Source organism: Andrographis paniculata, unplaced genomic scaffold, assembly GCF_009805555.1.
Source record: "Andrographis paniculata isolate CXL003 unplaced genomic scaffold, ASM980555v1 Contig34END, whole genome shotgun sequence".
Lineage (NCBI taxonomy): Eukaryota > Viridiplantae > Streptophyta > Magnoliopsida > Lamiales > Acanthaceae > Andrographis > Andrographis paniculata.
The window spans coordinates 3,524,512-3,549,477 of NW_026137567.1; the positions used below are offsets into that span (position 1 = coordinate 3,524,512).

Genomic DNA, 24,966 nt, shown 5'->3' on the forward strand with positions numbered 1-24,966 from the left:
TCTCTTTCTAAAAAAATCCTAATTCCATCCGACTATTTATCTTTTTAACAAATTTTAATTCTCTAAAATAATTTTATAAAATAATCCAAACCTATTAAATATTAAAATTAATTTCAAAATTATAAGTGCACACAAATTAAAATTTTTTGTCAAATATATATACTAGCGGATAACCTAAAGTTATACACGGAACATTTATTTAAAATTATAAATATAAATTTTACTTTTATATTATAATTTTTCTAATCTACAAAATAAAATATTAGAATATAATAATTTAATAATAATGAAAAAAATTTGATTAGTAAAAAATAAAAGGAACATAATAAATAATTAAAAAATACATATAAAATAATAATGAAAATACTAAAATAAAATATTTTTTTTATAGGAAAGATGGATATAATTTACAAAATTTAATATAATTTGGATAGGTTTTTCAAGTATTCCTTGAAATAAAAAGACACAATTTGAATATAACTTACAAAATTGAAAATATTAGTGTTGTCGCTCAAAGTATTTTTCAGTCTAATTTGTCGGATCGAGTCTACTGAAAATCCAATGAATTCTCTAACTTTCTAAAAGAAGACTCGAAATTATTTTCGTAAATAATAAATGAGACAAAAATAAAAGAAATGAAAACAATAAATAAAAAAAAAGGACAAAAATAAAAATAAGAAAGAAAATCAACGAAGCAAGCCAAGAAGGGTATGTTTGTTTGTGAGATTTGTCCATAAATCCACTATTCATCCAATTTTTCTCCTAAAAAAATATCAAATCAAACATCTATTTTTTATTTTTTATATTATACTAAAAACCAATTTTACATTCAAAACATCACATCAACATCTATTTATATCATAGAACTATTTAAATTCAAAATTTTTACTAATTCAAACTCCAATTCAAAATCCATGCCCCAAGAAACACACCCTAAAAAAGGCAAGGAAAAGTAATGCAGGGAAGCAAAATAAATGTGCAGAAACGAAAGAATGAGGAAAGAAACAAAATTCATAAAATTTCAAATTTGTGTGGGGAGAGGGAAAGGTGTTATGGATGTGTTTGATCGGGGGTTTAGCTTTTGGATTGAGATTTGAATAGTAAAAATTTTGAATTTGAATAGTTGTATGATGTGATATAAATAGGTGTTGATGTGATGTTTTGAATGTAAAATTGATTTTTAATACAATATAAAAATAAAAAATAGGTGTTTGATTTTATATTTTTGGAAGAAAAATTTTGGATGAATAGTAAGATTTTGACAAAATCCTACAAACGAACACACCCTATATATTTAATTTAAATTTGGTTAATATTTTATTTTATCCAAATTTATATTATTGAAAATTAAATAATATTTTATCTCAAATAATATTTTATTTTTTCCAACTTTATATTATTGAAAATTAAATAATATTTTATCTCAAATAATATTTTAGGATAAAAATTAAAATACATGATTCTGAACTAAATCAATTGAAAAATAACATTATATATATAGTGCATAATAAAAATGAAAAAGAATTGATTGGTAAAAAAATAAAAATAATTAAATAAATAATTAAAAAAATAGAACTACTATAATAAAAATTAAATTTTTATATATTAAAATTTATCGTAATTTTCTATATGTAGTTTTCAAATATTCTTTTAAATAAAAAAATTTAAAAATTTAAACATAATCTATAAAATTGAAAATTCTATTAAAATATTATACTAAACCTAAAATTAATTAAAAAAAAAAGTTGTATATACAATAATAATAAAAATATTAATTAGTAAAAAAAATGCAATAAATAATTAAAAGTACATGCACTATATTATTTCTTTACTTTTTTTTTTGAGATTTTTTTTTCTTTATTTATCACAATATGAATATTAGAATTGATTAGTAGAAATTAAAAAGAATATCTAATAATATGAGTAATATAATCAACATAATACCATAATTAATTTATATATAATTAAATTTAAAATTTTAAAATTAAACAAAAAAAAATTATTGTTAAAATTTCACTATATATTCATAGAAAAACACAATAATTTTGTAAAAATACTAGTAACGATAACTAATTATATTTGCCAATAAAATATGGAAAAAATTACTATATAAAAAAACAAAATTTATTATAATCAAATTGTATATAATGTCAACCAATGAAAATAACAAATTCTGATTTAACTACAAACATTTAATCGCTAATCTCATTGTTGGCTTAAAAAATCAACGATTTATGAATCATTCTTTAAAATTTCAGTTTAATCGGACGATTAACGGTAATCTTTTCCATATTCTTCTGATTGTCTTCATATTTTTATAATATTTTTTCTTTCTGTATTTCTGTGTAAAAATAATCAAAAAATATATTACGATAGATAAAAATAATACAATTTTTAATAATATAAGCAAAATTTTTAAAATCAAAGTATTTATAGAATTAAAAGTCAAATATATATATATATATATTAATAATGAAATTTTAATTTTAGGGGGACTTGTCCCTGTCAGACAAATATACTTGCAATTCAGTCCCTATTAGAAATTAGTTAGTCTGCAGTCCCTACTTTATGAATGAGGTTTGTTATAGCTCCCCAATGTGTATTTTTCCCTCAATCACCGTTATATACGCAACATGTACTCGAAATAGGTTGATCAATACTTCAAATTTTGTAATATATACCTATATTACTTCCCGCTCTACCTCTATTGTAACTTTATATACTTCTAGTTAGAAATCGCGTACCTTTTCTTTTTGTGAATTAAAAAAAATAATTAATTCACGATTTAATAAGGGTAAAAGCAGGAAACCTCTCATAACTCCCCTCACACCGATTTTAAACCCTTTTTCTTCAATCGCTAGGCAAACCGATGCTCTCGAACCTCCGGAAATTAAGTAACAACCGATTCGGTGCAAAAATGTGAAGAAAACAGCTGACCGCTCCCATCCCCCAAGACAAGCTCGAAGAAGTAAGTGCCAGGTTGGACCTTTTTCAAGTTTTGATTTGTTGACCTTGATATTATACCGTAGTTTGTTCGATTATTTGAGGTGTAAATCTTGGTCCCGTATTTGTATGCATTGGTTTGGTGTTGAGAAGCCCTAAGTGATCGGTGTAGTTTTATTTGTTAATCGGATTTGAAATCGTTCGTATATTTGCCCAGATACACCGAGTTGAGTGTTTTATTTTGGCACCAATTTTGGATTATTTTATTTATTTAATTTGTGATTTTTGTTAATTTTGTAGATGTACATTTTGTTTAGTTACCCGAAGTTGCATATTTTAGTTTTTTTTTTATTTGTTCGAGTAATGTGAACTTGTGGTATTTATTTACAAATCGAGGAAAGAATACAAATAGGTTATCATCCGATTTGCAGTACCATGTTTTCATAACGAGGTGGAGAAAATGAAGAAATGCATATTGGATGAACATATTAGAGCCATCAAAATGACTCAATTCGACCATTTTCTGGACTGCCCAAAGATAAGGTTGTAGTGGCACTGCCTGCTTGCCTTGATTAATAACTTTAGCCCGGAGCCCACGTCATTCAACATCGGAGTTGACATTATGGAAACAACATGATATTATTTTTACCATTTGTTCCCACATGTTAGCATCACCACATAGCTCATTCCATTACCAACATGCTTGCAAATACATATATATACATGTAATATTAACGTATATAACTTTATAATAGCAATGTAGTTGTGTGGGATGTAGAAATTTGATGTTTAGTTGTGCTATATAGGTAATGGTTGTACTTAGCAACAACAACAGGTTTTAATCAGCTATTAGAATTCCAAATGATTACCCAATAATAGAATTCAAATACCATGGAAATAACATGATATTATATTTATCATTCGTTCTTACAGAGTTGCATCATCAAATACCTCAGTACATTATTAATATACCTGCAGAATATATTTACAAACATCTACTATTTCATTATATACTTGTGTAATAGAGTTACATACCACTTACTACAATAAAATATACCAGCAGATCCAACCGGTTATATCCTATTGACGCATAAAGTAATTATATTACACCCATTAAATAACGTTACATGTTTTGTAATCACGCTATTGAAAAATATGGCATAAGCTGTTGAATGTAAATGTATCATGCCCAAACCTTTCCACCAAGTATATATGCCCTGGTAACTTTTGTTTCAGAAACCGACCGTTCTTTGTTTGAAACATTCAATTATTGTCGGTAATCAGGGATGAATGTATCATTATAGTATTCCCGTGAATCCCAGAAATCTACGTAATGAGTAAACAATACATATTTACCGTAGATGACTGAACAAGTCATAAAGGACTTAGTTAAACTATGTTGGTTGTTACTTGTACATGCTTTATTGTTTTGCCATTGAACAGTGTGGGCATGTGCTGTTGAATGTAAACGTACTATGCCCAAATTTTTCCATCGGGGTTGGGAGAAGAAGTACTCACACCGAGTTCGTGAATTGGCCATTCCATAAGAGGATCAACTGCAATCAAACACATTCATGGATACTTGCTACTACACAGATAATACCTAAGCAACCATTATTTATACCTTAAATGTCGGTGTTTGTACCCGGAGCACATACTAACATACCTGAATCAAATACCGATATGCCCTAGCGCAGATCTTACGTAACGATAAAGTTGGTATCACATGCTTCAATATCGGGTATATATACCCTAGTAACTTGTGCTTAGGTAACCAACCATTTTCGGTTAAAAATATTCACTTATTGTCGGTAATCATGGATGTATTCATTGTAATAGTATTTCCATAACACTCTGAATTATATAAAGAGATAAACAACATATTTACTATAGATGACTAAACAAGTAAAAAATGACTTAATTATATTGTATGATATATGTAGAATTATACTCTAACCTCCACTTATAGATGGCTAAACAAGTTATAAATGACTAAATTAAATTATATTAGTTGTTAGAATATATAATTTATGTCACGAATTGAAAATCTTTAGACTCATTACATAGTAATCTGCATCGTAGCACACACAACAATATTTAAGTGAACACGCTAGTCGTAATCTACTATTAGGACTTCAAGTGTTTTTGGCATAATAGGACAAACACATCTTGTCTAAAATATTTTGACTCATGACATAATAATCCAAACTACTGCACACTTATAAACTCAATATCAATTAGCCAGAAACATTTCAAAGAAGTATAACTTGGTTGAGCTGGTAAGTACTTCAGCATGGCTCCGATGTACCCCCTATAGATTTTAATGTACCAATTCTTATCAAATTATGTACCCGGGCTCTGCTTTCATGTAAATAAAAAATATAACATTATGACATAAGTGGGTAATTGTGTACCTGCATACTTTAAATAAATGCCCGAAATGTATGAAATGGTAATCAACACATATTTACTATAGATTGTTAAACAAGTAATGAGTTACTAGGGTAAGTTATGTTGATTGTTACTCATATACCACTGTTCCCATGGATTGATTGGTTATTAAGACCTATTACCCATTAATACACACCGTAGCACACAAAATAATCTTTGGTCTACAAAGGTAGAGAGAGGAAGTACTCTCACCGAGTTCGCGCATTGGACCCTCTGCATGGGATTGACTAAAATAAACTACATTTGAAGATACCTGGTACTACAAATCTAACGCCTATGAAATCATTATTTATATCTCTTATATCGAGGTTTATACTCGGCTCACATGGTTACATACCAGAATCATAAATGTAGATACCCTATATAAGATATTACGTACCTACAATAACAATCAAATATACTTCAGTTACGATTACATATGCTCTGGTAACCTATAGCTGGAGAACATGCATTTTTGCTTAAAATATTCACTAAATGACAGTAACCATGAATGAATTCAACCATGGTAGTATTTCTCGTAACACCCCAAAGTGTATGGAAATATAAACAATACATATTTACTATTAATGGTTAAGCAAATCATAAATAATTAGTTAATTTGTACGATAATATTCCAACATTCACTTGTAAATGACTAAACAAGTCATGAGTAAGTAAATTAAATTATGTTGGTTGTTAGTATAAATGACTGATGTCATAAATTGAAATTCATTAGAGTTATTACGATTAATCCACATTGTTTCATACACAACAACATTTAGTGAAGAACATACTTGTATAGCGCATGACTCAACTAGATAGGAAAATGCTCCAGAGCGGGCCTTCCATACCCCCAAACTCCCATGGTGTACAAAATCCTAGTAATTGTGTACCTTCTGTAGTCTAACGTGTAACTGAACAACGTAATCTTATGGCAAGGTTTTCGAATTGTGTACCTTCATAGCTCCATTTAATGCCTGTAAGGATTTAGCATATAACCTTCATAGATTCCGAAACAGATTAAGACTTAATCCTCATTTGTATGTTTCTAACGGATGTGACATGATCAACACAGTATGTTCGTGTACTTTATGTCACTGCCATTATTAATTATCAAGACCACACTGATATTGTTGGGACAGTAATACGCTACCACCAGATGTGCTTCGATAGATCAACTAAATACTCCTCCAGATAATTCGTGTGTCTCTATTCATTTATTTGAAACCTTGTGTCATTGAATTATCATACATAAAGGAGAACTGTCACATACCCGTTGTTCATGTTCATATACTATCAGAATATCCAAATTACAACAACAGTTATATTCTTGCTATTGTATATTTACCTTCCACATTACATTTTTATCAATTATGTCAAATGTAATTACACACCAAAAAGGACATTTAGAACAAAAACAAAAATTACACTTCAAAAGGCCTACGGTACCGCAGCTTTACAATTTCTTTTGTCGTGCCCGAGACGACCACAACGTCCACATTTTCGTGACTATTTTATTTGCTGCGAGTCATAGCATCATTTTTTCGATTCATATTACAATATGTCTTCTCCTTTGAAAAAATATCATGGATAACTCTGTCGAGCTACATCTCGATGTCTTCTCAACATTCTGCCAACTCATTGCCTTTCAATCCCTCTGCGCCTAGCCGTGTCTCCCCACCGCTGCATAAACATTAGGAAGATAACACATACATCTCATTATTCCGTTCCAATGTCACAACACCCGCTCCGCCACCACCTCCATGTCGCCACAACACCCGCTCATCAATGCCCTCCAACTCGCCGCCTTCTCCGACCTCAATGGCATCATTTGAATCAATTTTTTTCCCTATCCGACAAGCCCCACCCGGCTTAAAAAAATTGACAATGCATCCAAAATGCTCGATCCTGGGCACGACGCCATACACATTTCGCAAAGTCCTCACCAAATCCAATCATTTAATCGTCATATCCAAATAAACACATGCCACGAGAGAAAAAGTAAACGTCACCTGATCGAGATGAATTCCCGAGTCCTCCATCCTCGAAAACAAATTGACATCCTCTTTTTCCTGCAACATTTGTTGCAAGCCCGGAGATCATAGCGTTCCGTGTTATTATATCTCGTTCAGGCATTTCGTCGAACATCTTCTCAGCAGAACAATCGCTTGAAAAACCAAATATTCACAAATAGATTTTGAATATATTTACAGATGGATATGTTTAAAAGTTTGTTAAATGTGAGTAAGCATCATCGAGCAGGGCATTATAATTTTCCACAAAATACCCTGATTTTACCCATAATCGATATATAGTTACTAACCTAAAAAAAAATTGAGGTTTGTCGATTTGAGCGCGGAGCAATGGGTGTTCGAGATCGACAACCGGCGAATGAATAAGTGATGAAGATCAAAAGAGTGTGAGCGACCAGCACGGCGGGTTCAATTTTGTAGTTGCCGGTGTTTCTTCGTGGATTTTGCGATCGAAAAATAATTACAGAGGTTTCTTTTTCGTTGGGTGGGGAAGAAGGGTGAAAAGGGAGGAAAAAATAAATAATATGAAAAAGGAGGGAGTGCAGCCCAAGTTTTATCAAATAGGGACTGAATGTAAATAATTTTTGGCAAATAAGAATTTAAATCCAATTCTACCTTAATTTTATCCCTATTTTATTATTTATTATCCCAATAGATTTTAATTTAAGCGAATATTTGTTATTATAACGAATTCAAATTTAAAATTAAAAAAATAAAAAAAACAATTCTAAATTATGGAATGCGTACGCCAATAGTTAATTAGAGTGAGGTGCTACGTGTAAGTCGCTGAGGTCATGTAGCTAACACACCGCCAATAAAAGGCACGAGATTACACCACATACCTACACACGCATGCACCCGATAACTCTCCCCTTCCCTCCTACCCTCATATCATCATTATATGCCCAAAAATCATACGTGTATATATTTGTACAGTATATATATATATATAGCAAAAGCAGATTCGTACACAGTTTCCGCTTCAAAAGGCAGCAATCTTCGTCCTCACCGTCGTCGCCACTGCTTCAGAGAATCCACAAAAGCTAGCTAGGAAGAACGATATTAATGTCGTCTTCGGTGATTGAGTACGCTTCGCAAAGGAGTAGCAGCAGCAAGAACAACAGTGAAAGTGGAGATGATCCGATCGATTTGTTCGGCGGAGGCTGCGATCTGATAGCTTCCGACCTTTGGCTCACTGCTGATGCTTTTATGAAGGCTGCTGTCTCTCTCAAAGACCAGGTTTGTGTTCAAATTGATGCTTGCATTTGTTTCGAATTTCAATGCTCATTGGAGTGGATTATTGGCTTTTTACTTTGCAGTTCGCTCCGTAATTTGATTTTCTAGTTCAAAATTTCTCACTAACGGTTTAGGTGGTGGAGATGACTTGGGGAAGACGAGAAAGCAACGTGAGCTTGGATTCGACGGTTTATACTGGTCTGATGGGGACGGCTTTTACGTGCTTGCGGTCTTACCAAGCCACGGGAAACCTCAGCGACTTGCGTTTATGCAATGAAATTGTGGACGCTTGCTCCACCGCTGCTCGTACCTCCACCAGGTGACGTCAATTTCTTATATTCAGAGCACTAGCAGAGGGTAGATTATGCAAATTTCTGCTGTTACACTTACATAATGTTAATTGAATTTGAATCCATCTTAATATGTGGAGATGTTTTTAGTCGGCGTCTTTTGGTTCTTGTCAATCATTTTAGTTGCAAATATTGGGAAAATCTTTATCGAAGAAAGAGAAATCCCTAGTTCCATGGTTTACATCATATTTCCCTCTCTGTTGTTCATATTTCCCCTAAGCCGTTGTGAATAAATCAATTGCTAACAAGTTAACTGAACACGAAACCTGGAATTCATGTCTTTCAGAATGTACTATCGATAAACTAGGTTTATACATCATGGTTTGTATTTGCGAACCTTCCACAATGCTCCTACATTACATTCTGTTCCAACTTCTTTGAGCTTTTTCTTGGTGTGTGTTTGTACACAGACATACTACATTCCTTTGCGGTAGAGGAGGTGTTTATGCCATCGGTGCTATTGCTGCAAATTACTCTGGAGATCTAAAGAAGCGCGATGTGTTTTTGGACTGCTTTATGGAGGTAGGCCTCCTTATTTTGTTTTTGAGATATAAGTCCTTTGTTGTATTTTATTCTTTCATTCATGCTCCCTTATTGCACTAGTTAGGTAAGTCGAAGTTAAAAGCGCAAAATGTGCGCAGTTCCTCCCATGTCAAGTGACAAATTGACAGCTGCAAAATTAAATAAAATAGACATACTTTTGCATAGAGTAATATAATTAGGCTAGGGTCGTCTCTTTAGAAAAACTCAAAAGATATTTATAGAAATTAAATAGTAAAGGAGGGGGTTTTGGGAGAAAGTAAAATAAAAAAATAAAATAAAATTAGCAAATTAAAAATCTATGAAAAATTCTACTGTTGAATTTCAATAAAAATGAACTCCTAGTCTATGAATGAAATTGACAACTTAGTTGTATTTATTGATATGTACCTATTAATCAACCTTTCTTTAATTTTTCGATAATCAAGATAGGCACGGTTTTTCTAATTAGACTAGAACCGTGATGCCATCAAGAAGTTACAGGCCTAACCACTTGCGAACTAGAATAGCCTAATGCAATTTAATATTTACTCATGCTAATCATTTAAAATTGATTACATGATTTTCTAATTGTGCCAAATTAATACGTAATTACATTATAGACGTCTAATTTAGTTTATCAGTCAATCTTTAATTCAATTGAAATATCCGTCAAAATATACAACTAAATTGAAGATTATAAAACATAGAAATTAGAAATTACAAAAATAGTTAGGAATAAAAAAAAAAAAACATCATAAATCGAAGCGAAGCTAATCTACAAATTCATACCAAGTTGTTTTTCATTAGCAAAGAAAGATATGCTCATTAATCCCAGCAGAGAAAACAAAATAAAGAAAATAAACATCGCATAAGAATATTCGATCGGTAGGAATAGAAATCAAAATCTTATTGAATCTTTTTTTTCCTACACCATCTTTCTCCCGAACTGTTATGTATTGTATTTTCTTGTTTTCTCTCGTTGGCCCTCCTCTTTTATATCCAATAAAAAATATATATATATTTTTAAATCTTTATGCGTATCTTATAACAGCTTTTTTCAATTTTTTTAAATTTGACTTTTGCCCCAAGAATTAAATTATAAGCTTTCAATATTTTGATACTTTTGTCCTCTTTTACAATAAAAAATAACATTTGAAGTAGAATTTATTGTCAAAACAAATATTAAAACCCAATAATATATACAAATAAATTCTACTAAAATGTGTCTGACAAATACTTTCACTATATATTCCTCCTGTTCTTGAAAGAAAAGTTAACTAAAATGACCAGGAAGTTCACTTTACAAAATTATTCCAACCATGTACTCTACATTTTCATAGATCACACTAATTTCCATAAATGAATCATCTTTTAGATGGCACAAGAGAGAGCCCTTCCTTCAGGACCCGAAGAAGGTGGCTTTGGGATGTCATACGATCTCCTCTACGGTCGAGCAGGATTTCTATGGGCTGCATTGTTCATCAATAAACATTTGCAAGTTCAAGCAATACCAAATGATCTTCTCATGCCAATTGTCGAGGCGGTTCTGGCCGGGGGCAGAGCCGGCGCTCCCGACAACACAGCCTGTCCGCATATGTACAGATGGCATGGAACTAGGTACTGGGGTGCAGCCCATGGCCTTGCTGGAGTGATACATGTCCTGCTTCACTTTCCCCTGTGCGAGACAGATACTGACGATGTGAAAGCGACGTTGAGGTACATGATGCGCAACAGGTTCGCCCACACCGGAAACTATCCGGTTAGCGAAGGGAACCCGAGGGATACACTAGTCCAGTGGTCTCATGGGGCTACCGGAATAGCACTCACCCTGTGCAAGGCAGCTGAGGTTTGTGCTAATTTTGCAAGATATATAAATTGTTGGAATATGAAATTTAAATTTTTTGTTTCAATCATAAAGATTTGTACATATTCATAATGACGTACAAATCATCTAGATAAGACAAGAATTCTACAAATATCTTGAATAAGATAACTATCATACTATCATAAATATAATACTCCCTCCATCCTATTGAAAGGGTAGCTTTTACTTTTTGTTCGTAGATCTTTAAATATTAGTATTATATTAGATTGTAGTTACCATTTTGTGTAATATATTGCAAGTTGGGGGATATTTATTATGTTAGGTAGGTAGTACAATTATTAAATTATGAAATGATAACCTTGTTTTGGGACGGACAAAAATGGAACATTGGGATTTTGTAGTAGATTAAGAAATAATAGTGTATTTTATTAGTCAGTGGAAGTGTGCAAGAGCTTTTATATTTTTGGCCTTTGACTTTATGTATAAAGTAATTGTATGTGTTACAGTATATTTGTAATTTAAGTAAAAGTTAAGGGTATTTCAGCATTAGTGTATGATTATTTTTTCTAAAATAAAAAAATGGATACATTGAAATAGGACGGACAAAAATGGTAAAAGAAATACTTTGAATTGGGACGGAGGGAGTATATTTTAACATAAATGTATCTAATGTAATTACTTCTCAGCGTTTTCTTCATTTCTCAGGTACTTGTTCCAAATGAAAGGGAGTTTCGGAGTGCAGCCATTGAAGCAGGAGAAGTTGTGTGGCGGCGTGGCATGGGGAAGAAGATGGGATTAGCTGACGGCATTGCCGGCAATGCCTTTGCATTCTTGTCCCTTCTCCGCCTGACGGGAGAGGCAGTATACGAAGAACGGGCTAAAACATTTTCGAGCTACCTGTATGATACTGTCCGAAAGAGTGGTGCTGGTAATGGGACTAACCATAGTTTTTCTCTTTTCGAAGGTCTAGCCGGAGCTTCTTGTCTTTGGTTCGATCTGGTGCGCCCTCAGGAATCCCGGTTTCCCGGCTATGAAATCTAAAGCCAGCCGGGTATGTCGTGAACTAATTAATAAGTATTGCAGCTTTAGAGTCTCATGGTTAAACCTGAAGATCTCTTTGTGATATATTTGCTTAGAGAGTTTTTATTAGAGCTAATTATGGTGTTGGATTAATATGTAGTAATTTTAATTTTAAATCAGAAATATATAATATGTAGTACTTATTACTTATTAGGGGTCTTAGAAAATATTCATATCCAAAAAAAATGATCTGATATGGTATGACCTTTTTAGAAATTTCGGATAGTTCGGATATACAATTTTTATTTTAAAGTTAAATTTATAATGAGTTTTAAACAAAGAATTTTTGAATTATTGCCACATTTAAAAAAAAAAACTTCATCAGTCATTAAATTTTGTTCATATTCTTTAATTACAGAGAGAATGAGTAATAAATGTGAACAAAATTTGATGACAAGGGTAGAATATATTTTCATATATTATTTTTACTTATTTTTCCACTAAAAAGATATACTACTACAAATATAATACAATTAAATTTAATTTAACTTGAAACATAGCATTATTGAATGAGTGTTCAAATATATTAAGTTGTATGAATAAACAGGGAGAATGGATGTTAGAAAAAGAAATAAACATACAGTACATGCATGTTCAATCTGTTTATGAGTTGTTATGGTGTTAATTTATAATACATACATATTTTTAATTTATGAATAAGTTCAACTTCCCTTATTGAATAGACATGTTTCAAGTGCAATACAAACATAGATGTTGATGTTGCGGAGCTAAATATTTTATTTTGGTTAATGTAATTTGTATGAAATTATTAACTATAAGTTTTAAGACATTTTTAATAATTTTATTTTTTATTTTTATTTTTCGAATGACCTGCTGATCCGATCCGAAAATTCAAATATCCGGAACATTATATATCTGAGAATCTTTATATATTCGAAAAATCAAATCGAATCGGATGGGTATATCCATATATTCCAATGAACATCCTTACTTTTTATACATATATTTTTTGTGACCTTGAGGTCACGGGATCTTACCTTATCGGATTAGTGTGCATACTATTAGGTTTGGTTAATAGTTTATTCAGTGCGGTCACGGGATCTTACCTTATCGAATTAGTGTGCATACTATTAGGTTTGGTCAATAGTTTATTCAGTGCGTCCTTATCGACTAACGACCCTAGATTTTCAAGTTATATATATATATATATATGTAAACTCAAAATAGAAAAAAAAAAAAAATGGTAAAACTAATGCATTGCAATACACTACATATTTACCAGTTCATTACCTATGTATTTCATTACCTATGTATTATTAGTAAGTCAAATTTGTATAAATGACAGGCTTGTTTGGTCCAGTATGAATTTTTCACAAAAAATTTATATTATTACTTAACATGATTGTCTTTACTTTATAATATTAGTAAGTCAAATTTGTATAACAACATGATTGTCATTACCTATGTGTATGTATATATATTCTGAGATATTATTTATTTAAGTATACAAATGCATATCAGTAGTAAAAAAAATCATATTCTATGTTCAAATTTTAAGTTTTTATAATTAAAGTACACGTATATTATATACATTGTGTAAGTATATATAATTTATTGTTTTAATAATATTAATAAGAAATGTGTATATATATGTTTTTGTTAGCTCAACAACATTTTACATCACATCATTTATTTTTTTTTTTATGAAGGGTGTGTTCGGTTGAAGGTTTTTATCCAAATTTTACTATTCATCCAAAAATTTCTCCCAAAAAACATCAAATCAAATACCTATTTTTTATTTTTTATATTATACTAAAAATCAATTTTACATCCAAAACATCACATCAATACCTGTTGTTTATATCGCATCGTACAACTATTCAAATTCAAAACTTTTACTATTTAAATCCCAATTCAAAATCCAAACCCCCAAACAAACACACCCTGTATACTACGTACAAAAAAAAGTTTCTATTCAATAGTATATCAATTCAAATATTCCATCATATTTTATCTTAATTTACATATTTTTTTATTTTTGTTTATTCATAACAATTGTCACGTTTTTATTTGGATAAAATTTACTAAATCAAAACATACTTAATAAATATATATCAATTTAATTAATTAAATAATATATAACAATTATAACTTTATTCAAAACTTCTTTATTTCTATCTATTTCCTAAAAAGTAAATATTTTTAACTATATTTAAAACTTTATATTTTTTTATAAAATTAATTTATATTAATTATAAATAAATAAACTATTTTTATTTATTTATTTATATTATAAAAAAATTTACTCTACAAAATGTATTAAATGCATATAATTTTTAAAATATTTAAATATATATTTTATTTTTTTATTTATATATATTAAATTTATTTTAAAATAATCAATATTATTAATTACATAAAAAAATAATAAAATAGAATTATACATAACTATTATTAATTAATTAAAAATTATTGTTTTAAATATCATTGTCAATTTAGTACGAACGAAGAGTATTTATTTATATCGCTAGTTAATTAGTTAAATAATTTTGAGTTTCTTATTTGTACTATTTGAATATTTTGAATTAAATTTAATATGATATAAATAAATATTACTCTCTCCGTCTCGGATGTTTTGTTCGTTTTATGTAAGCACGAGAATTTAGGAGGGATATAATTAGTAAATAAGTAAAAATGTATTACTGAAAATAATTATCGTATAATAAAAATAATTATAAATTAAAATTAAGATAATGATTAGTATAATTAAAATTAAAAAAAATTATAAATTAAATTTTTTAAAATAAAATTAAAGTATATAATTTTTTTTTCAAAAAGAAGAAAAATAACAAAATAAATGGGACGGACGCAAAATAAAAAAAATGGACATGTGGGATGGATGGAGTAATTTAATATTATATATATATATATTTTAATTTAATATAATATAAAACATAAAAAAACTCTACATTGCAAATACGGCCTAATTACAACTCAACAAATAGAGAATCGCACCGGGGCCCAAAACGGCCCAAATCAGAAGTCTTTTGGATCATTTGAATTGTTAAGCCCACATAGTCAAGAGTCATATAAATACCAACACTTTCCTAGGGTTTGAGCGTTCCAGAGATTTTCTTCCGTATCGTTGCTGCTGTTCTCTTGCACCTCCGGCTCCTAACATTTTGTTAGGCTCTGCAAGATGAAGGTCTTCTTCTCTCTTTTCTTTCCTCTATTTCTTTTTGGAGTACATATATTATTGATTTTTACTGTCAGCAATCGAATTTTACTGAGATACTTTGCTTGTATTGAATGCAGTTCAACATAGCGAATCCGACTACTGGTTGTCAGAAGAAGCTTGAAATCGATGACGACCAGAAACTGTATGTTAAATAGTTATTTGCAGTGTATTGCTTTGCGGATTTTCTTTGTTTCTTTTTTTGTTTTTTTGTAAAAAGATTGCCTGTTGTGTCGTGTAGATCAATCCTTTGTTGGGTTTGCTTATGTTTTTAAACTCTTTTTTCACGTTATCTGTACTATTTTCCCACCATGTCAGTTTTTATGTTAATTTTTAAAAGGTACATTTTCTTAAGTTGTGTATTCAGTGACCTCTAGGACTATGCTTTCTATTGATTCTTGTATATGGCTTGGCAAAGCTTATGTTTTTATGTTGTGTGATGAGAAATGGTGTTGTTCCATGCTATTACAGACTTGATCCAGTATCTATTTCCCATGGAGTTGAAGTTTTTTACAACTTTTAATTTGCTTTTAGTGATGGGATGTGAATGATCGGTATAATATCTGAAGGACTTCAAATCTACTTAATTTGTATTAAGAAAAGTGAATGCAGTTTTGGTCAATTTTGAATGTTAAATGTATGTAAATGTTGGTTATTCTACCTTTAGCAGAAGACACATGTTTATGTCTATAATGTCTTTCTACAAGAGTTTGTGAATATAATCTTGAATGTGCTTTTGATAAATTCTTAGGTTTGTCTACCTTGTTTATTTATATATTTTTTATGTTAAGTGTTGCAATATCTCTTTTGAACATTTGATTACAAAAGATATACACTACGTCCCTCCTAATAAAATTTTGATGATGATTTACTGGATCTTGAATGTTTATGGAGCCCGAACATAAGGACCTTGTTATTACTAAATATGAGATCCCTTAGTTCGCAATGTGAGCAGTTCATACTTATTTGGAATGTTGGGTTAGTAATTTCGATAGTCACTGATTAATGCTCTTGCAGTCATCTCTTCATTCAGTAACTTAACCTTCTTAAGATATGGAACAGTAGGCTAGTTATTGTGCACTTTAAAATTCCGACTCAGGTTTATGTAACACATAGGCCTGTGGGGTGCTAATTGCTACATCTCTGTACCTAGAGATGGTATTTCTTTGTATCATTTATTATTGATTGTGCTCGTACAACTGAAGAAATTATCTTGGTTCCACTGCCATGATTTGCGGAGGTTCAACTGATTCACTTTTGTTTATGCTATATGAAGAGTGTGTGTGTCCTAATCCAATCAAGGCTTGTGCCTTTAGCCACCTTAGTCATCTGCACACCACTCAATTATTCTTGCTTGGGGCATTTACGAGCTATGATTATGTAAACTAGTTCTTGTCTTGTCATGTTTGTTACAACTGATGGTTAATGAGTTCTTCTGATGTCTCTGCTCCTTTATCTGTACAATTGCAGTCGGGCCTTTTTTGACAAAAGAATTTCCCAGGAAGTTAATGGAGACGCACTGGGTGATGTATGCAATTTTCTTCCATAAGAATTTGATTCCACCATTTTTTTTCCAATAATAGTAAGCAACATTTACTAATATACTGGAAATCGAACTCCAGGAGTTCAAGGGATATGTCTTCAAGATTATGGGAGGGTGCGACAAACAAGGTTTCCCCATGAAGCAGGGTGTTCTGACCCCAGGTCGTGTTAGGCTCCTGCTGCACAGAGGTATGTGAACTTGTCTCTGCAAACTTTCGTAGACAAGAACCTAATTAGCTCCATTTGTAACATGACTACCTGTTTAAACAGGTACCCCGTGCTTCCGTGGATACGGCAGGAGAAATGGGGAACGCAGAAGAAAGTCAGTTCGTGGATGCATTGTGAGCCAGGACCTCTCTGTTCTAAACTTGGTAATAGTGAAGAAAGGCGAAAGTGATCTTCCTGGACTTACTGACACTGAGAAGCCAAGAATGAGAGGCCCAAAAAGGGCTTCGAAAATCCGGAAGCTTTTCAACCTTTCCAAGGAAGATGATGTGAGGAAGTACGTCAACACATACCGCCGAGCATTCACCACTAAATCTGGTATTTTCTGCTACAAGCTCTATCAAATATTTCCCACATGTATGTCTCCTTTTTCTTGACATGCCGTTCTCGACGATATTAAACAGGCAAGAAAGTGAGCAAAGCTCCCAAGATTCAGAGGCTGGTGACTCCCTTGACACTGCAGAGGAAGAGGGCCAGAATTTCCGAGAAAAAGAAGAGGGTCGCCAAGTCAAAGGCTGATGCTGCCGAGTATCAGAAGCTTCTTGCTATGCGATTGAAGGAGCAGCGCGAGAAGCGCAGCGAGAGCTTGGCGAAGAAGAGGTCCAGACTCTCCCAAGCCTCGAAGCCGTCTGTTGCTGCGTAATGCGGAAGGTATGTTTGCTGTTCGTTTTGAACAATGATTTTTGGATTGCTGTTATGCTATATTAGTTAATTAATGAGCTCGACAAACAGACATACAACACCAAATGCATGTTTTGTGTTTTGTTTATTTTCTTGCTGTCTGAACATTGTTTGTTATGTTTACCCTTTAATATGGTAGTACTTGTTTTCTGGCAATAACTTCGCTTGTAGTAGTAGTAGTAACTCTGTGCCTTTGTGTTAAAGCTTTTGGAAGTCCACCACCGGGGTTATTCTTGTCCTTTTACATGGTTAGGCTCTTTGTTCACAACCGTCCAATTACGCCATTTTTTTAAAAGTAAGAATTTACCAATTTTAATTACATTAAATCTTTTTTTTTTAAGTAGGAATTAACCAATTAAAATTTAGGGAAAAAATTAATTTTAGTCTCAATATAATTCGATTTATCGATTTTGGTTCCAACATTAAAAATTATTAATTTTAGTTTTAATATAAATAATTTTAATCAATTTTAATTTTATTATAAATAATTTTAGTGTATAATTCTACACGGTCTAAAAAAAATTGAATTTAGATAGTTGATGTAATTAAAACGAAAAAAAAAAATAGTTAAAATGTATTAATTTTAGTTCAAATATAAATATTTATCAAGTATGTTCTTTTGGACGATTTTGTCTAGAATTTTACTATTTATAAAAAAAAAAAAATTTTTTTACAAACTTCCAATTAATATATTGAAATAATAAATTAATTTTTAATACTATTATAATATACAAAATTAAAAAATAGTTGTGTAATTGAATATTTATAAGAAGATTTTTTATTTATTTATTTTATTTTTTTTTATGAATAATAGAATTTTAGATAAAATATTTCAAAAGAATATATCTTATACATTTTTATATTTGAATTAAAATTGATAAATTTTAATTATATTATGATTATTATTGATTTTGTCTATTTTAACTATATCAATTATTTTAAATTTAACATATTTTTTTTAAAAAAATATATAACAAAAAAATAAAATTTAGACTAAAACAGAAATGTATATGGTCGTGTAAAATTATACATGACCATGTATAATTATACACTGAAATATACATGGTCGTGTAAGAACATGGTCGTGTATTTTCCAGGTCAACTGCCACGTCACCTCCGTTATATCCACGTTAGCGATTTTTGTTAGTTTTTTAAGGGTGGAACCAAAATTGATTGAAATTGTTTATAATTGGACCAAAATTGATTGAAATTGTTTAGGCCATCTCCAACCCTCCACTCTATTTTTGCAATTGCTACAGTTGATCTACAATAATTTTACTCTAACCATAAATTTCAATTTTTACTCTAAAAAGTATATTCCCTATATATTCCTCTTTTATATTATTTTATATAATTTTTTATATTTATAAATTACACCCAACTTTAATTTATTTTTACATTAGATCCATACACATATTATTTATATTACTTTTCAACAGTAAAATTATATATCAATTTAGAAAATAAAATTTTACATTATTTTTTTTAAAAAAAATAAAATTATAAAATTATATTACTTTCAAAAAACTAAAATTATCACTTTTAAAAAATAAAATTATACATTATTTTTCAAAAAAAATAAAATTACATACAACTTTTTAAAATATAAAATTATATATCATCTATAAAAAATTAAAATTACACAATACACCAAAAAAATACCAAAAATATAAAAAACACCACAAAAACTCCAAAACTCCACTCCAAACATGGAGTGGAGTAACAGTATTACTCAAAAAATGAAGTAACTGTGCATATCTGCAAAAAATGAGGGAAATTTGGGGTTGGACCGGAGCCCCTTCCCCCATTTTTTATACAACTCACTTCATAAATGCAGTGGGTTGGAGATAATTTTAGGAAATAGAAATATTTTTTGAAATGTTAGGGAATTGATTTTAGGAAATAGAAATATTTTTTGAAATGGGTTGGAGATGATTTTAGAAATGCAGTTAGTTAGGGAATTCTCTTATTTGAAATTTTTTTTCATTTTTTTATTTTAGTTTTAAGATTTGGAATTATATTAAAATAATTGCTTACATAGATTTGTTGGGTTGGACTCTTTTGTTTTACACTATTCATTCATTATATTTTTTTAAAATATAATTTATTATATTAAACTCTTGTTTTTATTTAAATATTGTTTATTTATTTATGTAAAACTCAATAAACTGAAACCAACCATTTTGTGACATGCAGTATGTTTGAGGTTATAATCTTTATAATTATTTTAATAGGTCATATAATTAAGAGATTAATTAATATAATATTTACTATATTTAATTAAATAAAAATCAACAAGTACAAAATTATTTATAATAAATTAATCTTACTCATCTTAATGTAAGCAATTATCTTTGATTAACACATTATTATAATATGCTTTAATAAATTAAAATAACTAAATAAATTAGATAAAATTTGTACATTTTTTTGGTTAACTAATCACCATTCTTACATGTTATCTTAGCTATGGAATTTCGTGATATATACCATTTTCTCCGTCCAGCTAATAAATATAAATATATGTTTACTTTTACGCAAAATTTAAAAAATAATAATATTTTAATTATACTATGTAGTTAAAAATAGAATAAAGACAATTTTGTCTTTGTTTTGATGTAAAAATAATGATACCATAGTAAAGTAGAAATATTGTGAAAAAAAAAATGAAGTATTCAATAAAATAGTTACTTTGTAATTGAAATTTAAAATAAATATATATATAATTTCTGACCGAAACCAAAAAATATTACTCCTTCCGTCCCATATACCATGTCCATATTGTCGTTTCTGTCCGTCTCACATTATATCACTTTCTTTTTTTGAAAATAATTATCCATCTTAATTTTATTTTAAATTTTCTAATTTTAATTTTTTTTTTAATTTCAATTAAACTACTTAATTATCTTAATTTTAATCTATAATAATTTATATTATAAATTAATTATTTTCACAAATACATTTTTAATTATCCATCTTAATGTTATTTTAAATTTTCTAATTTTAATTTTTTTTAATTTCAATTAAACTACTTAATTATCTTAATTTTAATCTATAATAATTTATATTATAAATTAATTATTTTCACAAATACATTTTTAATTATCTAGCGAAGGTAGTATGTTGTTAGATTCTACACTCACATTGTTTTTCATTTTTTACCCTACACCTATCCACTGGTATTGAACCCTGAAATAACTTCCACACGGTAATATCTCACCGCTTAATTTTCAACAGTTTAATTTTATTAAAAAAATATTGTGGTTAAAAGAAAAACAATTAAACACACCCCAAAACAAAAAGATTTCAAAATGTGGTTCTACAAGTTTATCAAAACCAAGTCTCCTTTAAGCAAACCATGCATGAATTAATTCATATAACAGAAAAAAAAAATAAATATATATACAAGATGTACATACCATCACACCTACAGGGCATCATGATCCGCAGCACATCCTGTTCTTTTCCGGAACAGCCTGGCCGGAACCCGCAACGTCGATATTCTTACCGGCGAGGGACACCGGCTTTTGATCTTGCTCTTTGCCCCCGGCAAGACTTCTCCGGTTGGTGACGTTGAATATCTCCGTCAAGACAGTCAGGAAGGCTTCTTCGACATTGGTTGCTTCCAATGCCGATGTCTCGAGAAAGAATAGCCCCTCCGTTTGAGCGAATTCCTTGGCATCCTCTGTTGGCACTTCTCTCTGGTCTTCAAGGTCGGACTTGTTGCCGACCAGAATCATTACTGTGTTGTCGTCGGCGTGAGCGCGCAGCTCCTCCAGCCATCGCGGGATGTGGTCAAAACTTTTCCGTTTTGTAATGTCGTACGCCAAAATCGCTCCCAGAGCGCCCCTGTAATATGCGCTTGTGACGGCTCTGTACCTACACGTTAAACCAAGATGGGTCGGTAATAGTCTCGTAAGAGATGGTCTGGTGGTATAGGATGGACTCATGACCTCGAGGTTAATTTCAACGCCTCCGGATCTTGTTTGCCACACATAGTTCATGTAGTGTGATTTGCTTTGTCGAGTTTAGTTTGCAGACTATAAAGCTCGATAAAAAATTTATCGAGAGCACACTCGAATAATAGTATGCCAGTTCCCACGTTATAAAAGAAAAAAAAAATAAAAATACATAACTAGTAAAAGAAGTATTCAAAATTATTCGCTAAGTCAGAATATAAAATATCACTCTGATAGTTCTATATCCTAAACATAGGCAATCTCAATAATAAACTACACCAAAACAATGAATAAATAACTGTTCAATCTTTTGATTTTCCTATAAATTACTAATTATTTTGCATTTTTTATTTTCTAAATTTATTAATTTCTCTAAAAAAGCATCTCATCGTATACATATAATTTATACAAAATATCATATTTAACTACTATTTCATGTAAAAAAATATTATTATTATTTTTTGTGAAACCACTTACAATCTTGTATCACTCTCTTGAATAAATAAGAAAATATATTTAAAACTTGAATTTTCATTTATAAAACACATTTATACTAAGCACATGTAAATATATATTTTATTTGTATTATATCTATTATTTTTTAACTTTTTAAAATATTACATGCATATTGAGTATATTTGATTACAATATAAGTTTTAAAATACTTTTATACACATGTTATATATGTATATTTTAATTATTATACCCCAAAATCCATTCATACACTATCTTACAATTCTCCAAACTAAATTAAATAACCATCCAAACACAAGTCATGTTTCAATCATCATATATATATATATATATATATAATCCAATGAAATCAAGGAAGGCATCACTCTTCCTCAGAGAACAAAGGCAAGCTTCCATCACCAAACTAAAAATTAAACAAACTCAAATATCAACCCAAACTAAAACCATTTCAAATTTCCAAAATGATCAAGAAACCATGTTAATACTGGTCCCCTAGCTAACACAAAAAGTTTATACAATTGAATCCATTTCAAATTTCCAGTGTACTTAAATACTACTCCCTTCGTCCCAAACACCTGCAATATTTCTAAAATAGAAAATAATTAATTATACATAATCTCTACTCCACATTTTATCCCATCACATATCGACTAAATAAAAAAATAAAATATATATTTCTCTCTCCATCACATAACCTCATTTCTAAATTATCATACTTAATATCACCCACCTAAAAATAGGTGCCAAAAGCAAATGGTGCATGATGAGGGAGTAGTATTTAGGCCAAGTGACTAAGATAATGCTTAGTACGGACGTTCAAGCTTAAATAAAAAATTCATCAAAACTGAGCAAAGATTAAGGACCTAAAACAAACAAAGCATTAAAAAATGAAACCAAATCCGGCAAAGATCTTCAACACATTCCCCCAATCCAACAACCAGCAACTCATCACAAATTTCTACAACATTCACTCACAATCTCAAGCAGAAACACAATCACAATCACAATCACCGACGTATGTAATAATATGTAAGCAGAAGCGCACGCGAATCGGAAACATAATTACCTTTCCTGACCAGCGGTATCCCAGATCTGAGCCTTGACGGACTTGCGGTCGATAACCACAGTTCGCGTCTGGAACTCCACGCCGATTGTCGCCTTGGAATCGAGGCTGAACTCATTGCGCGCAAATCGCGAGAGCATTTGAGACTTCCCCACGGAGGAGTCGCCGATCAGAACCACTTTGAAGACGTAATCTATTTTGTGGCTCCCATCGCCTCCTAATACTCCGGTGCTCGCCATTCGACAGACTAGACTAATCTGGAAACAATTCCTATTGTCAGGAGGCAGGTAGAGAGAAGATTCGAGACAGCGAAGCGGCAGAGACGGCGGCGAGGATCCGATTTTTGGGAAGAACACTCACAGTCAAAAATATTTCTCACTTTCCTTCCTTTTACTAAAATACAGCGTGTGTATTATGTAGAGAATCTATATAGAATATTGCCTAATTATATTATTATTATTATTATTATTATTATGGAATTTAGCATAGAGTCGACTCAATCGAGGATGAAAATATAACATGAGGTGAAGATGTTGGATTTGTGACCGTAAGCTCTTAGGTTTAAATCCCGATGCTTTAGGTCACATGTTATATATAGTTCGCTTAGTTTGATTAATTTGCAAATTATTAAGTTAGACCGGAGATTTACTCAATGACCACTTTAAGGTACGAATTTTTACATTATGCAAAAAAAAGTATAGCTTGAATTATTAAAGCCTTTATATATATATATATATATATTTCTAGTATTTGTTTGCAATAATTTTTTAAAAATATATTATATTAAATATTTAATGTTTTATTAGTTTAAAAAATTTAGAAAAGATATAATTAGTAATAAATTAAAAATATATTAGTACAAATGATTATCATATAATAAAAATAATTTTTAACTAAAATTAAGATAACTAATTAGTTTAATTAAAATTAAAAAATTATAAATTATAATTATTTTAATGATATTATAATGTATAATTCTTTTTTTTTTAAATGACATGATAAATGAGATAGACAAAAATTGAAATATAGACACAGTAAATGAGACATAAAAAATAATATTATTTAGTAGTATAATATTTTATAGAAAAATATATTTAATGTAAGTTTTAAAAGGTTAATAGAAATCACTAATATAAAATCTTTTAATAATTTAATTTATTTTTCTGAATTTGATTTGAATATGATATTAAAAATTATCCTTATTAAAATAATAAACAACTTTTATTAGATTAGGACACTTGACTAATAGTGTAAATTATAACTATTTAAGGTGTGTCCAATTGACCCAAAATCACGCTCATCTTGGGCCATTTATAAAATTAGTATAAGCGTTGCACATTTAGACCAAGTCAAATTCAACTTATTTTACATTTTCTTTTGTTTTATGTTTGAATTTTTAATTTATTT

General features: G+C 30.0%; 3 protein-coding genes across 3 annotated transcripts; 2 read left to right on the forward strand and 1 right to left on the reverse strand.

Moving 5' to 3' along the window:
- The first annotated feature begins 8,334 nt into the window (after positions 1-8,334).
- On the forward strand, positions 8,335-12,569 carry LOC127248935 (lanC-like protein GCL1). Its single transcript, XM_051271526.1, has 5 exons — positions 8,335-8,645; positions 8,777-8,961; positions 9,403-9,514; positions 10,890-11,360; positions 12,045-12,569. Exons 1-5 carry the CDS (start codon positions 8,472-8,474, stop codon positions 12,378-12,380), a joined length of 1,278 nt encoding a protein of 425 aa, XP_051127483.1. The 5' UTR covers positions 8,335-8,471; the 3' UTR covers positions 12,381-12,569.
- A 2,894-nt stretch (positions 12,570-15,463) lies between these two features.
- Positions 15,464-18,222, forward strand: LOC127248863 (40S ribosomal protein S6-like). Its single transcript, XM_051271410.1, has 6 exons — positions 15,464-15,585; positions 15,696-15,760; positions 17,086-17,143; positions 17,238-17,346; positions 17,428-17,700; positions 17,787-18,222. Exons 1-6 carry the CDS (start codon positions 15,580-15,582, stop codon positions 18,023-18,025), a joined length of 750 nt encoding a protein of 249 aa, XP_051127367.1. The 5' UTR covers positions 15,464-15,579; the 3' UTR covers positions 18,026-18,222.
- A 3,167-nt stretch (positions 18,223-21,389) lies between these two features.
- LOC127248943 (ras-related protein Rab11D-like) lies at positions 21,390-23,964 on the reverse strand. Its single transcript, XM_051271538.1, has 2 exons — positions 23,563-23,964; positions 21,390-21,942 (listed from the first exon to the last, which is right to left on the reverse strand). Exons 1-2 carry the CDS (start codon positions 23,796-23,798, stop codon positions 21,501-21,503), a joined length of 678 nt encoding a protein of 225 aa, XP_051127495.1. The 5' UTR covers positions 23,799-23,964; the 3' UTR covers positions 21,390-21,500.
- Positions 23,965-24,966: the final 1,002 nt, after the last annotated feature.